The sequence below is a fragment of the Gossypium arboreum genome, chromosome 2, assembly GCF_025698485.1.
Source record: "Gossypium arboreum isolate Shixiya-1 chromosome 2, ASM2569848v2, whole genome shotgun sequence".
Classification (NCBI taxonomy): Eukaryota; Viridiplantae; Streptophyta; class Magnoliopsida; order Malvales; family Malvaceae; genus Gossypium; species Gossypium arboreum.
The window spans coordinates 4289464-4306393 of NC_069071.1; the positions used below are offsets into that span (position 1 = coordinate 4289464).

The window sequence follows — 16930 nt, forward strand, 5'->3', positions numbered from 1 at the left end:
GTTATAGATATGATTTTAATATGATTAAACATGAAATTGCATTGGTTGAAATATTGGTTTTGGATTGATTCCAGTTTAAAATTGCAGAGAAAGTTAAATATTTATAAAAGGGATTCTTGTAATTGATACATTTCTTATGAAACCTCTGACCACAGTGTTAGTCTTTTGGATAAAATGCGCTAAATAACATATGCGTCACACCGTTAAGGTACAATTTACCAAAAGTATACCACAACACACGAATTTGATATCTAAAACTATAAAGGCAAAAGAAGCGCTTTATGCATTAACTTTGATGCAGCAACCAAAAACGAGTTACTCATTAACCAAAAAAAGAAATTTCTAATGTATTATTTAATTCTAGAACTTGAAAATGAAAAAACATTCTTCAATGTGTAGTAATTACATAGGCAAAATAAATAAACACCAGAAGATGAAAAAAGATTTTTCAGAATTTCAAGCCTGGCTACCCCTTGGATTCGGTTACAATCAAACAATCGAATCTATCAGTGTTGGCTAAGCTTGCGCTTTTTGGCCATCCGCCGCATCCGCTCCCGCCGCTCTTCTTCCTCTATCAACCTCAATTGTTCTTCATCCTCCTGCCTAGCAATTTTAGCACTGTGGGAGGAAAAAAAAGTAAATATATACTAAATGCAGGTAAATTAGATATTATCTTTTCAGTGCAAAATATTCACAGCCAAGAAGAGGTCCGGAACCGACTAAATGTCAACCTCACAAAGATGATGTACATGGCTCAACACAGCTGAACTAAATCCCAAAGTCGAAAGGATTTAGGTTACATGCACTCCTTTGTTGGAACCAAACTAGACTAATTGGTTGGACCGGGAACTGGCCGATATACTGGTCTGGTCCAAACAAAGGGTTTGAACCAATTGAACCAATAACAGGTGGTCTGACTAGTTCAAACAGTTTTTAAAACATTGGATGCACTGTCAAACAGCATTTAACAAGGACGGTTCTCTACATGCAAATGCTTGGAAGATATTTTCAAAAAAGAAATTATTAGGGAAAATTTACTAACCTTCTTCTTTCTTCCTTCATAATCTCATCCCAATTTGCCTCCATGTCACTAACGTCATCATCATCACAAACTGGATATCGATCAGTGCTGCAATGGAGAGATCAAATATTAGAGAACAAAGTTTTTGAAACATCGAAATCAAAATACTAAAAGCAACAAAGTTATTTACTCTTCTAGTTCATTCAATTATATGGCTTTGAATGGCAACTTAGTTGCACATTTTTTCCATCTCTTCTTGCGAACAATAGTGAAAATAGGAAAATGGGATCTAAGATTTCAACAAAAAAGGCAAGGGAGAAACATGATGGGATAGAGATCTTACTGGAACATATTTCTGATCATCATTAGAGCCTTTTCATCTTCACTTAATTGCTTTTTCTTGGGTCGCTGAACATTTGGTTTCATGTGAGATTGTGATGAGACTGGCTTGATTGGCTTGTTTACCTGTAAAAATTTGCGAGAGTGTAAGTGAAGAAGTGAGGCGTATTTTAAAAGTGCCTACAAAAACACAAGCATTGCTGCAAGTGAGGTTACAACCTGTGGCTTTGACGATACTGGGGGTCTTTGGTGCATCATTTTATCCTTACTACGCTCTTGTAATCCCCTTTTCTGTTCCAAGTGCTGTCTTGAATCAGATGAGTGCATTTTTGAGGGGGGTGCTTTGTGCGCACTAGGTGGGAGATTCCTAGAAGTAGGTGGAGGAATCTTCTTCTCCATCTTTGCGATAGGCATCTTTGAAGGCACGGCTTTAGGGCCAGCAGGCCGGCCAGACCCTGCACCATTGCTTGCGCCAACAGGCCGGCCAGACCCTGCACCATTGCTAGCAGCACCAGCCCGGCCAGGAACAGAACCACTGTTAGCACCACCAGGCCGACCAGGCCCAGTACCATTGCTTACACCACCAGGTCGGCTAGGCCCGGTACCATTGTTAGCACCACCAGGCCGGCCGGGCCCCATATTGCTAGCACCACCAGGCCGGCCAGGCCCCATACCATTGCTAACACCACCAGGCCGGCCTGGCCCCATACCATTGCTAACACCATGCTGCTTTCTAGAATCCATTGGCATCCCATTTGGTTTATTGGAAGAAGACTTGAGGGTACCAGCTTTAGAATGCAATTGACCCTTCAATGGAACTGATTTCCTTTCATCACGGATGCCTTGGGAATTTCTGCCACTATTGCTGTTGCTGCTCAATGCTTGTTTGCTTTTTGGAAACATTTGAGCCAATCGCGCCTCTTCAAAAATCAACAAAAAAACCTGTATAAGTTATCTGTGGTTTAAGCTCAGAGATAGAAAACAGATTTAAAACAGCTATGTAGTACCCTACCAGAGGTTGGAGCAGAAACATTTCGAGGTGGAGGCTCTTTTGCAGGCGCTGGAACCCCTCTATCATCTTCAAGAAATGAGTAATCTCTTGCAACCTTAAGTTTCTCCACTTTCTTTCTGAGCTGCACAAGTCCAGCAATTGAAAACATTAGTTATCACAGAACAGAGGTCCTTCAAAGGATCAAACAAAATTAAAAGTGCTCAGAGTAAATACCTCACTTGTGGGTTTGGGTGGCCGGATATGTTGCCCTTGTCTTGGTCTAGCACCATCTGAAGCAGAGTTCTTTTTACTCTACAGGAAATCACAAGGTTGTCAATACAAATTCAAACATCATGTACAACTTAGAATTATTCAATCTGTGGGAAGGAAAAAAAAAAAAACAGATCTTTAAAAGAAGCCATTAACAAGTAGTAACATCATAGACATATAAGAAGAGGGTGTAGAATAAGTGAAAGATCATGAATGTCGCAGCCTGACTCCATCTTCAAGCACTAGGCATGCATACTCGGGTCCGGCTCAGAAATAGAAGAAAAACTAGAATTTTGAGTTGGACTTTATTAAGCCAAACTCTAACAATTGCGCAAGTCCAAGTTCAAGAATCTTAATTTTTGAATTAAGTCACTTGCAAACCTAATGAAACTTTTTTATTTTAATATTTTTTACAAATTTTAATTATTATTGAAAATCTCAAGTCAAACTCAAGTAGAAATGATCGGTTTAAAGTCATACATGGAAATCAACCTCATTTTTTAGCTTAAGCTTCAAAACGAAACTCAATCGAGCTAGAGCCGAGTTCTAAGATACAAGTTATGAACAGAGCTAGAGTTCCCTACAGATTAAGTCAGCCTGGCTAAATTAAACCCCCATGCATACTACATTGCAGGAAGAGTGATTTATTTAGTTGCAAACTTACGCATGTTTTTAAACCGTCAAAAGTTATAATATTATCCAATGGAATATATAACAACAGCAACAGGCTGACTGAGTTCATCAGATTGGAGTTTGCATAACCATGCACATCAATAGCATTAAACACAGAAAACATTCACATAAAAAATTGATAAACAAGTGATGCTTACAGACTGACTGGAAGTCAACATCTTTGATACCAAATTCTGGTTTTCCAACAATGACTTGCTTTCTTGGATAACTCTCTGAGCAATAACAGGCTGAGAAGGACCAAAAAAGGATCCAAAGCTGCAGGAAGACAACATTTAATAAACTTAATTAGAATGATAACAGTTATGTAAACCTGGAATAGACGCACTTGTAACTATTTCAAGGAATAGAAGAAACCTTGAATCCAGAGAAGTGCTCAAGTGTCTTAGAACAATAGAAAATTATTCTGCAAAAAGAAGCACATCACTCACTTATTGTATGGAAGCTTCTTCTCTTGAGAAGAACCTACAGCACCATGCTTCCTCTTTCGTCTGATAGATTCTTTCAGCCGCTGCCTTAACTCTAGATATTCCACTTCTTCTTGTGTAGGTTGCCTGGTTTCTTCTTCCTCTTCCTCTTCTTCTTCCTCCTCATATCCATCCCCATCTTCTTCCAAGATATCTTCGTCTTGATATTCTCCTTCCATGTCATAATCATCATAATCTTCGACTTCCTATATTGAAAAAACATAATAATTAAAAGAAATTTTCTTTAACAAAAAAAAGAAGGTCCACATTCAATAGAAAATGACATATAAAAGAACAACTTAAATGAAGGATATCAAATTCCAGATCATGAAATAGATATAAAATATGCAAACAACAGCCCTTACGATTATCATTTTCTATAAAATTCCACATCATGAAATTGATATAAAATATGCAAGCAACATACTTATTTATTTCTTCGTTTGAGTAGACTTACTTCTCTGTCGTATCCCCGCATTGCTCAGTCCAGAACCAATTAATAGTTTTCCTTCTTATTGTATTGAATGAACTTGTCAGATAAAAAATGCTGGAAGCCTAAAAATCAAACAGTTAACAATGTTAATGTTGGGAGCAAAAGCAATGAAATTTTGAAGAAAATTAACTACAAAATGCCTCTTTCTTCTTCTAATCTAGTTCAAGATCCTAACATTAAGCAATATTCAACCTGGATTAATTTGCACCCACTAAGATCCATATTTAATATAAAAAATAAATAAAAATGTAGTTTTCTGACGAAAGTTTTGCAATCAAAACTCATAAATTTCACAGATAATCTAAGAATGATAAATTCCATATCTTCAAATTAAAATAACCCAAAGAACAAGAAAAGACCATCAAAAAAGAATAAAGAAGAAAAAAAACCCTAATTTTTTTGACAGAAACAGATTCGATTACGCTAAAATCAAGCAATCTAAAAACGAATCTTTCAAAATCCGGTTTAATATCAACCAAATCCGCTAACACCGATTTTTTCAATTCCATCAAATCGTTCATAACAAGAGATTCAAATAAAAAAACAGCCAAGAAGAAAAACAATAAAACATAAATCGAAATTCATAGATCTGGCAGAATCGGCACATAATACCTTCAATCGGATCGGAAACCAACGAAATCCACGTTTTTCCAAGCGAAAAACTAAAATCGGCACCACGAAAGAGCGAGACTTGGGATCTGCTTCAAAGATATGAAGAGAAAAATAAAAAAAACGAAACGCAAATCTTCGATCTTGCAGAAGAAGAATTAGCGAATGGTATAGGTTTTAAATAAATTGGGGGAAAATAAAAAAGAAGCTCCCAGAAACGAAAGGGGGGCAAAGGGATTGATTCTATCGTGCGCTTTTGGATAATAAGGGCACACTTCAATGTTTTTCCGAGTTCGGTGAGTGACTCGGGAGTTAACTCGGCCCAAGTCCTAATTGGAATAGGAAACGACAAAACTGTGTGTTTCTTTTCTTTCTTTTTTTTAATTTTGTAACCATTTTCTTAAAAAACAGACATTGATACGGCGACAAACACGGCCGTTTTAACTTTCTACGGTACTGACGTGAGTGAAAAACACCTTGTAAAGCGAAACCGGAGACTACCAGAACGGTGCGTTTAGAGCGCAGGGAAAAATAAGATTAACTTGCCTTTATTATTGAGATTGGGTGTAATCGAGATAAACCAAACTTAAATTTTTTAAATTAAGAGGTGGATTTGAAATTTGATTGTAAATAAAAAGTTTTAGTAAAATTTTAAAATTTTTTATAAAAATTATAAAAAACTTGTAAACTTTTATAAAAATTATAAAATATATAAGAATATAAAAATTATAAAATTTTATAAAGTCATAAAAATTTATACAACATGTAAAGAAATATAAATTTCATAAATAATTATAAAAATTATTGTATTAAAAGAAGTATTTTATAATTTTTTAGAATTTTTATTTATTTTTATTTTTTATCATTTTTCGCCACATGATGACTTTAATTGAAAAAACTAAGGGTCGTTAAATTTTTATAATTTTTATAAAATTTTAAAATTTTAGAAAAAATTATTTATTAAAATTTAATAATTTTTCTAAAATTTATTATTTATTATTTTTCTAATTTTTAATAAAAGCGGGGTTTAATTGCTTTTTAGAAAAATTCGAGGGTCTTTTGATGCATTTTGATATTTCAAGTACCCAATTTAGTGAAAAAATAAGTAGAGACTTAATTGCTTATTTTAAAGAAGTTTGAGGACTTTTTTGATACATTTTGAAAGTATAAATGCTCAATTGAGTGAAAAAAGAAAAGAGAAGCTTAATTTTTTTTTTTTTAAATTGAGAGTTTTTTACACCCTTAAGCCATATTTATTTTTATGTTTGTGTTTGGCATTACCTTTTTCTAGGCACTTAAATTACAATTTTGACATTTCATTAGGAGGGTAAATGCGTTTACACGCGAATTCATGTATTTATGTATTGACAATAATGTCAATACAATCTAGTTAAAACTCAATTAGTTGAAGTCTTGAATCTTAAATATTTAAATTCGAGTCTTGTGATATAATAAAAGGTAAACCACACTGTAAGTCACCAAACTATATTTAAGATTATTTTGATCATCTAACTTTTAAAATTTTCAAAATGGTTACTTAACTAACTGGATTTGTTTTTTATTTATTTCCATCAAGTGTTGTTAATTTTTTAAAAGAAGAATGAGATAGCAGTTAAAAATTCTATATAATAATAAATTTAATCCTCTTTTTCAATTTAATTATAAATTTTAAAATAACTAACCCTTACCATTTATATATTCTCAATTTAATTATAATTTTTAAAATTTTAAAAATATATAAAATACATGAATATGCTCAAAAATTAAAATACATTTATTTAAAGTGTAGGGTTCTACTGGTGTTTGGGTTAGGTCATTGCTTGTTGAATTGGTGGTCATCACGAGGTAGACTACTTTTTTATATCATTTTTAAATTACATATAAATCCCTTTAAATTCTTTTTAAGTTTAAATTATTATTATAATAATAATAATATCATTCCTTAGTTTAAATGAGAGGCTGCTAGGGTAAAAACAGCAGTAATGATGAGATTAAATATTATAATGTGAGATAAAATAAATAAATAAACGTACCAAACTAAAAGTAAACTCTCGTCCAAAGGGATATGTTTAAATGAATTTAGCAAATATTTAAGTCAATACTTTGTTTTAAATTTTGAAATGGTTTTATCTTATTTCATCTTTGAAAAAGTAAATTGATTAATGATAGAGTTGGATGGGGCATAAGTTTATAGCAAAGTAATATTTAGGGAAGATCAATTTTCAGTTAAAATCGAAAAAATTGATAAGTCGATTTTAATTTGGACAGCTCTCTCAGTTATGGGTTCGGTTTTATTAGTTATTCCAATTGGTTATCGATTTTTGAATTTTGAATTTTCAAATAAACTTAATTTAAAATATATTTATAATTTATAAAATAATTTGAAGTTAGTTAATTCGGTTAACCAGTCAAACTAATTGACCTAAAATTTGTAATGGCCTAAATTCAAGGTTATCGGAATAGTAGTTTCGTAACCACAAATCCGATTTAAAGATAAATTTATTTTAATATTTTTGCATGAAAATTTATATGATAGGAAAATCGTATAAAAATATTGATAAAAAAATTTTACCGATTTAGTGGTTAGTTAGAAAAAGAAATTATTGAAGAAATTGGGTAAAATAAGGTATTGGGACCTCTATCTCGTAAGACCGAGTCGAAAATGATTTTATAAATATTTATGAAATGTTAGTAATGTGGTATTAAAATTTCGTTAGGAAATTTTAATGTTTGGATAGTTAATTAAATGAAAATGACTAAATTGTAAAAGGTATAAAAGTGGATGGGATGATTAAATAGCTTAAGTGTCTAATGAGAGAGGATTTAAAAGGAAATTAGACCCAAAATTTATTTCGGCTGGACGGCAAGGGCATGAAATCAGCAGGAAAATTGATAAATTAAGGGTAAATTTGGAATATTGCAAAATTAACTAAATAAAGCTAGGACTAAATAGGAAATATTTAGATTTCTCTTCATTTCTCTTCAATTCCAGCAGCTAAAAACGTCATAGAAGGGTTCTCTAAACTGGTATTCCATAATTTTTACACCAAGTGAGCTAATCCTTGCCTTTTTCTTGTAATTTTTGTGTTTCTAAGACTTTTACAAATAGGTCCTACTATTAAATTCATTAGTTTTTGATTTCATGGATGAAATTGAAAGTCACCATGGTTGAGTACTGTAATTTTATGATGAAATAGAATGAAATTGAAGCTTTAATTTGTTTATGAGATGATTTTATTAGGTATGTTCAATAGAAATTGATTTTTAAGACCTAATTGTGAAAATGTTTGGAATTAAAGTCTATTGCTGAAATTTTGATTCCTAAAGGTTGTAAACTAGTTTACTGTGATAGAATAAAGTGTTAATTGAGAAAAATCAGCTCAATTGAGAGGCTAATTGAGTAGGGACGAAATTATTATTTATTAAAAGCTTAGGGGAAAAATGGTAATAAACAGCTTGCATTAAAACAGTTTTGGACAGTAGCAGTAGACTAACTTTGAAAAATCACCATAAATTTTATAAATATAATTAGAAGATGAAAAAAATATGGAATTGAAGCTTATTGAGTCTAGTTTCTCATAGAATAAACCGTGTAGCAATGGATTTATAAATTTTGAGATATAATAAAATTTGTGAGACAAGGTCAGAATGAATTCGGGTTCCCCTATTATGACTTTGAAAAATCATAAAAAATTGAATAAAAATAATTATGGGAATTTATATGTATAGAATCCTGAATGAGTTTATTTTCAAGAGAAATAAACGGAAACATCATTCGAATTTTGTATTAAGAGATAATTAATTTTTTGTGAAGAAGGGTCAGAACTGTCAGACAGCAGAATAGGGGTGACTTTAAAGAATAAACTGTAGTTATTGGCTAAACCAAAAATTCTGAAAATTTTATGGTAAGAATATATATGAGTCTAGTTTCAGGAAAAATTAACGGATCTTAATTTGGAGTTCTGTAGCTCGAGTTATAAATAATTTAGTGACTATGATTCAAATAGACAGCTTTGAATAAACTATAAATAATAATAATGAAATTATAGAAATTGTTGCATATGAACATGAAATGTATTAAATTGATAATTAAATTTATTTATTTAGATCCAGAAAATTCAAATACAAAGCTAGATCGAGGAAAGGAAAAAGTTCAGGATTAGTAGATTTTTGTACACGAACAAATATCAAGGTAAGTTCTTATAACTTGAATTATATTCTTAAATGTTTGAAATGTATGTTATTGATATGAATATGATTTGAATGTTCATTATATGAAAATTGATGAAACATTGATATATTTGATAAAAAGGGGAAGAAATCCCTGTTGGATGGAAGGAAAATTCGATAGATCTCTGAGAATGAATTGACGGTAAAAAGGATCTAGCCCGGACGGGTGATCCTATCCTGATATAGCCCTCCCGAAGAATATGTGGAAAATGGATTTAGCCCGAACGGGTAATCCGAATTAGGGTCTGAATTTAGCCTGGACTAGTAATTCAGATCCAAGCTCATTAAAGTAATTGTCGTTGCAGGGGATTTAGCCTGGACTGGTAATCCCGACAATACTCTATGAGTTTATATTACAGGAGATTTAGCCTGGACTGGTACTCCCGCCGTAAGGATGAGGTTCGCTGGAGTGTGCTCTCTGAAATGGAAATGTGCGCACATGAATATGAATTGACGGACCCGGAATTGTACACTAAGAGTGTACCTTTGAGAATCCATCGAAATTCCGATAAATTCAACGGGATAAATATGGAAAAATAACAAGGAAATTGAAATCATGGTATTGATGAGCTCATTAATCATAGTATATATTATTGGTACATGGAAATTATTGTACTAACTTGAATGTTGAGTTTGTGCATGTTAGGGTAATAATGCATTGAATGGATATATGAATGTTTATTGTATTGTATTGAAAATATTAGGTAAGTATAATTCTTGTTACATGAGCTTACTAAGCACAAAGTGCTTACCCTGTTTCCTTTTCCCCTGTTTTATAGTGTTAAGAGTTCGAAGGTCGGATTTGGTCGGAGACACATCACACTATCAACCTCAGGATTTCGGTATATAAAGAAACTTTATTTTGGAAATTAATGGCATGTATAAGCTAATAAAGTACATGTTAACGTGAAATGAATGTAAAGTTAGCCATTAGTATGGTTAACAAACCTGGTTTTGAGTATGTGATGACATTATCTTATAAATATGCATGAATTTATCTTGAAAATATGTTGAATTGGATTGGTTGATGTGGATTATTTTTGGTTTAAAATTCCAGGGAAGGTTAGATATTTATAAAAGGGGTTATATTGAAAAAAAAAATCTAACTCGTAAACTCCGGTAATACTTCGTATCCTATTCTGGCAATGAATACGGGTAGGGGGTATTACAAAATTGGTTCAATTATGTTGATTTTGCAGTCTAATTTGATCTAGTTGGTTTTTGTAGATTATGGTTATTAAGTTGGTTTAATTAAAAAACAGACCAAAAACCTGAATGTTCTCCCCTCATAAGATGCATGATTGCGTGATGTAGTAGGCATATGGACTCTTATCTCTCAACATGAACTTCTATGCACCTATTTGGGGATTTTGAATATGAACATATAATCTTTTCCTCAAATAAATAAAATAGCAAAAATGATATATTTGTATCAAACTTGTACTTACATCTAACACCGACTCTCCGAACAAGTATTATTATCTTCAAGTAGCTTCCATAAAAAAAAAATAGTCTCTAGTTTAGTTTCTTCTTTTTACATTTTTTTATATGGATAAAAAAATTCATTGATATGCAAATTATTACAAAAAAAAAAAAAGTCATAAGAACCTAGGTATGTTAGTACTTAAGTCCAAAGAAAAACATAACAAAGAAAACATAATGAATGCTTGCTCAAAGTCAAGCCATACCGGAGAAACATTTGGTCCTAAAAAATAACTTTAGCAAAAACACGAATGTCACATATATAAAGCTACATCGTTTGGCACTCAACCACTAAAATAGATCATATGAAGGGGTGCATTAGATTCTACACTAATAATCTTGTCACTTTTAAAAAACCTGTAAAATTTCTTAAAATGTTAAATCTTCTATATCAAATGTAAATAAAATCGAGTTCACTCAAACTTAAACAATTAAATTACCACGAAATCAATAATATCAAGTAATTAATGACTTGAGAAAACACAAGTCTTTGCATATTCCCAAAAAATTTCCTCATTAGAGGGGCCAAAAGCCAAACACTAGACAAAAATTATTATTCCCAAAAGAAGATTTTCGTTCACATGATGTAAGGTAGTAATGATTCGAATATAAATTTTATAAATCAAATCTCATACACCAATGAAAACCCCAACTGTTCACCATTCGGATATTTCCAACTTTTGATTGATTTCTATCTAAAGACTTGAATTCTTTTGAATATTATTAAAGAACTCAGCCAGACTACAACTGAAAGTCACAACCATTTTTCTATTTAAACCATGAGTTATGTTAGAATCAATACCAACAAATAAATGAATAGAATATTTGATGAACAATTTGAATTTTATTCGTTTTTATTTGTTTATCAATTTAAATAAACAAATATGAATAATTTGTTTATTTTATTCCATTTTTCTTACTGTTTATTCCTTGGGTTGCTTTAAAACAACTTATATGGGGGGCACTTTGGCATGGAGTTGGATCCACATATTCAAAACCCCATTTTCGTTTTTCTAAAGATGTTTGGAGTTATTAAAGTGTTTGAGTTTTCATGGAAATCGCGAATGGTAGTTCAATGGGTCATTGCTTGATGAATTGGTACACCATTTTTAAAATTTCAAATAGGATGATGTTAAGTGTTCAAGTCTATTTCAATTTATATTGTTTAAGTTACTGCAATAGTAATATCAATCTGAGAAAATGAAATAATTTAGGTTTCATGTTATTTTCGAGAACCTTAATCGATAAATTATATTATAACATGGTGAGAAGCATGCAAATAAATAAACTGCTTATACTTTCCACGTATTCGGACGTGAATATAAATCTATATTACTTAACCTAAATAAATAAAATAACAAAAATTATATATTTATATCCAACTTATACTCAAAACCCAACAGTAGCTCACATATTCCATTTACATGATGTAAGGTACAATAGAAATAAAATCCCATACACCAATGGAAAATCCCAAGTGTTCAGTATTCGAATATTTCCAACTTTTGATTGATTCCTTACCAAACACTAAGTGCTTTCCTCTTGCTTTTGTAGGTGCTTTAGTAAGGGACTCAATTGAAAACCTGCAATTTAAAGTAATTTAATGGAAAACTAGTGTAATTAGCAAATATTGAAGGAAGACATTGGAAAAGGCAAAGGCTACTTCATTTAAGAAATGAATATGGAGTTTGACTTAAAGACACCATTTTACATATATGAATTGGAGGAACCCAATTAAAGGACTACTTCCTCTTTTATAATTTACCAACAAACACACACTCTTATTCTATCAAATTCATTCACTTCTCTGCAAATCTGTGAAAAACCATAATAGTTTCTTCAAATCTGTGAAAAACCATAATAGTTTCTTCTTCCCTTCGTTTTTTCATTGCTCCAAAAATTGGAAGTTTGGACCAGCTGCCAGGATTTCCTCTGTCAGCTTGTTGTCTTTCCCAATCTTGTAATTAGTGAAGGTCTCAAAGTTCTTCTTGAATAGCCCAGCCAATTTCAACAGGGTTTCCTTGTATGCCTTCTTATCAGCCCACTGCACAAAAAAGAAACCCGGAAAAAGTCAAAAATCAAGGCGAATTCAGAGAAAAAATAGTGAAAGAAAGGGATGACAACTTACGGTGTTCTCTGGATGCAAGATTTCGGAAGGCACTCCCTCGATCTCGGTGGGGATGTCTAGCCCGAACACCTCTGTTTTATGGTAAGTCGCGTTCAAGAGGCTACCAGAGTGGATGGCGTCAATGATTTTCCTAGTGTAGGGTAACTTGATACGGTTTCCAGACCCGTAGCTGCAGAAAAAAGAACCATTCACGATCAATTAATATTTTCAGGGAATTTTGTTAAATGTTTAGAAAGGCTCGCAATGACTGTGTGTTTTACCTTCCACCAGACCACCCGGTGTTGACAAGCCACCCTGTTGCACCATGCTTCTGCATTTTCTCAGCAAGCATGGCTGCATATTTGGTAGGATGCAACATGATGAACGCCGCACCGAAGCAAGCCGAGAACGTTGCTGTTGGCTCCTTAATACCATCTTCCGTGCCAGCCACCTATATTTCATTATCAACCAAGTTTTAGTCCTGATAATTATGAACCAGAAGCAGCCTGAGAACCATAGCACAAAGACATAAAAACATACCAGAGCAGTGTAACCGCTAATGAAATGGTACATGGTTTGAGCCAGGCTCAGCTTGCTCACAGGTGGAAGGACACCAAAGGCATCACATGCCAAAAGAATGACATTCTTAGGATGAGGACCGACGCATGGTATCTTAGCATTTGGAATGTATTCGATCGGATAGGCCGCACGAGTATTCTCTGCAAGCAAAAGAAAAAAAAATAAAATCATATTAAAGATTATGTGTATTTCGTAAAGCATAATCCACATTGCCAGATTTTCTGCATATTATTCTATTATCACATGGCAAGGAATTTTGCATTGAAAACCTTACTTTAAAACAACTAAACATGTGCATTGAAAATGTCAACCCATTAGATTAATCGGATTAAACAAACGTGAAGGAAAATTCTCAGCCATCACGATGACTCAGACATTGTTCATCTTATCCTTGGACAACCTTACTGAGTCAAAGCTTATACATACCTGTAACTGATTTGTCACCATAATCCACCTCTCTCGTATGTTCATCGAAAACAACATTTTCCAACACTGCAGAAACAAAGAATTCAAAAAGATCAAAAACCGAGCACAACAGTTTTATACTGGGTATAGTATGATCTAAGAAAACCAAGGGACATAGAATTTCACCAGTTCCAAACTTAATGGCATTCCAGATATCAGGCTCCTTCTCCCTTGAAAGATCAATACACTTGGCATAGCAACCACCTTCGATGTTCGACACACCATTGTCACTCCAACAATGCTCGTCATCACCGATCAGATACCTGTTGTGATCGGTAGACAAAGTGGTCTTACCCGTACCTGTTTTGCATGTAAACTCATTAGTAACAATGCAAAGTCGAGTATCCACATATCGGGAGTATAGTTAAGAGAACACATATCGGTTTTCAGGAACTAAGCACCACATCATGTGACCTTTGATCCGGCGATACTATACCTGACAATCCAAAGAAGAGGGCAACATCTCCATCTTTTCCCATATTGCATCCAGAATGTAACGAGAGGATTTGACGCATAGGCATGAGATAATGCATAACACTGAAAAGACCCTTCTTCATTTCCCCGGCGTATTGAGTGCCGAGGATGACCATTTCCCTCCTAGCAAGATTAAGATCTATGCTAGTAGAGGATGTCATGTAGTGTGTATAACGATTACACGGGAACTGCCCAGCATTGTATATAGTGAAGTCCGGAGTACCGAAATTCTCCAGCTCTTCAGGAGTGGGTCGGATACACCTGTCACCCACCCAATTATCCAATTGTACACTAAGCTTTACCTTTTTACCATTTTTATTTTATCTTATTGCCTTAGGGAAATTCTATATGGATGATAAAACTACACATTATACATATATACGACATCGATAAAGAGACTTATCTGGGATAGGCTTAGACCTGTGAAACAAAACACACACACAAAGAAAGGCTTATAAAACTTCAAAATCACGTAGCTTTTACTTACATGTTATGCATGAACAATGAATGATAAGCTCTAGCAGACACAATCCGAACTTTGATTCTGTTCTGTGGATCCCAGTTCAAGAATTGATCATTCACGAAAACCTGTAAAAAGTGATTACATGAACAAAGTGAACTAAATCTCAGATTCATGTATATATATATAAACATAATTTCATATTTTCCCAATGAAAAACATCGATGATAACATCTAGAAGGTATCCGAATAAACATGACAAAATTGCTTCTCCCAATGGATTAGGATGCCCCTAGTACAACTTGTTGAAAACTAAAAGACAAAAATGATACCATATGACCATACCCCTCCATCAACATCATCATCTTCCAAAAACTTGTTTTACTAAATTCGAAATCAAGCCAAGTAAAACTAATTTACTATGATACCCTTATACCTTGTCCAGAGAATTCAAGTAATCAACAGCTCTTTCTCTGTTCACCATGAAGGTATGCTCGTCCATTTCAATATTGGGTGAGCCCCTGTTATACAGTTCCCCAAAAATTTAGATTTTAATGCATTATTACATCAACAATCACGAAACATTTTTCACTGTATCCACACTTACTTTCCCCACCAAAGCTCATCTTGGGTAGTGTCATCGATAACAACTCTCTTATCTCTCGGTGACCGACCGGTTTTGGCTCCGGATAGGGTGGCGAGTGCACCGGTTGAAGTAATGAAAGAACCCTTCTCATACTTTATCGCCTGCTCATACAACTCTGCACCGAAGGAAGAAAAAAACATTATATATATATGAAAATCCAAAAAATTTTCAGCCGGTTTTGTTCTGTTCTGTTTTGGTGAATTTTATTACATTACCTGCAGGAGAGAGGTTGTATAGGACGTGAGTGAATTTCAAGGAACTGTCACTGACGCTAATGGTTGGCGCCTCGATATGGTGGTGGTGCGCCACATGCGACACCGATTGAACCTTCCCTGCCGGGTCCCCTCTCACCACTTTCGGCCCTGTTCCTCGAGTGAGTGACGCCAACGACGCACTGTTCACAAACAGAAAATTAAAGCTTAAAAATTCAGTAATGGAAATTTTGTAAGAAACCCAAAATTAAAAATAAAATATTTACATAAAGTTTTAATATTTTCTTTGCTAGTTCATTTTCGTTTTCATGTGATTCTCGGGAACAAAACAAGAGCTCATAAATTTTTTGGCATATCTGAGAAATTTCACTTGGACCCCACATCAAATCCACCCGAATCATCCATCATGTTCCTTGATTTTCAATCTTCCACCGTCTGATCATATTACGGAAGGGGTCCACTTCATAGGATTTTTATTTTTTTAAAGTTCATATATTTTATTTTCATCCTTAAATTTTAACTTCAAATTTCTTTCTACTTTTTTTTTTCTTTTTTTTTTTTTTGCTGCTGCTATGGAGGCGTGTAGTACCTGATGGACTGGAGCTGCTGCCTCTGGCGCTCATCTTCAGAAATGGTGGCAAAGGCACCCTGAACGCCGTCAAGAGGAGTCGTCGGCGCCGATCTCTTCCTCTGCAAAGAGTGAAGCTCGTCGATCGTCTGAGCCTTAACAGGCTTCCCGCTATCGTCATGACAGATTCCACCGTTCTTCTGCGTCTGAATCCTCGCCAACGGACTCTTCGGCGTCGTCGAAACTCCGTTCCCATTGGCCGCCATAGCTTCCCTCTAAAAGAAAACAACAACAACAACAAAGCTTCAATTTTTCCAGTATAACACAAAAAAAAAGACGAAACAACGTCGTTTTTTAACCAATGTTTCCCATAAGAACAAAATGCAAAAACCCAGAATTTGCCTCAACAATTAAAACTTAAAACAGAGCTTAAAGTGCTAGTACCAGAGATTCAAAGAGCTAGCAAAGAGGAAAATGAGAAACGAAAACAGGGTAAAAAGAACAAAAAAACGAAAGCTAATGAAAAGTGAAATGGATCATTCAAAGTTTGAATTTAAGACGCTATTGTAGAGAAAACGAAAAGCGTTGATGAGAAAATGAAGGAGGGAGGACTCCAATTTAAAGGGTTGGGGAGGGAAGCGTTACTAGAGACTAGAGTTAAAGTGAGTTAACCATAGTTAAATCTTATCCCTCTATTGTGTTTTTTTTTTTTAACTAAATCTTTTATTTTTATTTGAAAATATTAAAAACTACATTTTAAAATAATAATAATAATACTTTAGTCCTAATCAAAGTATTTATTGTAGACTACAATAACTAATTTTCTC

The 16930-nt window shown here is 33.6% G+C and overlaps 2 protein-coding genes across 2 annotated transcripts; both read right to left on the reverse strand.

Moving 5' to 3' along the window:
• Positions 1 to 291: 291 nt before the first annotated feature.
• On the reverse strand, positions 292 to 5283 carry LOC108467233 (uncharacterized). Its single transcript, XM_017767822.2, has 10 exons — positions 4884 to 5283; positions 4236 to 4333; positions 3743 to 3984; positions 3452 to 3569; positions 2586 to 2663; positions 2373 to 2493; positions 1580 to 2280; positions 1365 to 1486; positions 1043 to 1129; positions 292 to 618 (listed from the first exon to the last, which is right to left on the reverse strand). The coding sequence occupies exons 2-10, from the start codon at positions 4254 to 4256 to the stop codon at positions 507 to 509; spliced, it is 1602 nt and encodes a 533-aa protein (XP_017623311.1). The 5' UTR covers positions 4257 to 4333; positions 4884 to 5283; the 3' UTR covers positions 292 to 506.
• Positions 5284 to 12235: 6952 nt separating this feature from the next.
• On the reverse strand, positions 12236 to 16718 carry LOC108466979 (phosphoenolpyruvate carboxykinase (ATP) 1). Its single transcript, XM_017767407.2, has 13 exons — positions 16548 to 16718; positions 16125 to 16378; positions 15539 to 15717; positions 15285 to 15438; positions 15114 to 15198; positions 14705 to 14805; positions 14180 to 14478; positions 13870 to 14043; positions 13705 to 13770; positions 13240 to 13418; positions 12981 to 13150; positions 12721 to 12889; positions 12236 to 12636 (listed from the first exon to the last, which is right to left on the reverse strand). Exons 2-13 carry the CDS (start codon positions 16367 to 16369, stop codon positions 12478 to 12480), a joined length of 1980 nt encoding a protein of 659 aa, XP_017622896.1. The 5' UTR covers positions 16370 to 16378; positions 16548 to 16718; the 3' UTR covers positions 12236 to 12477.
• Between the last annotated feature and the right edge of the window lie 212 nt (positions 16719 to 16930).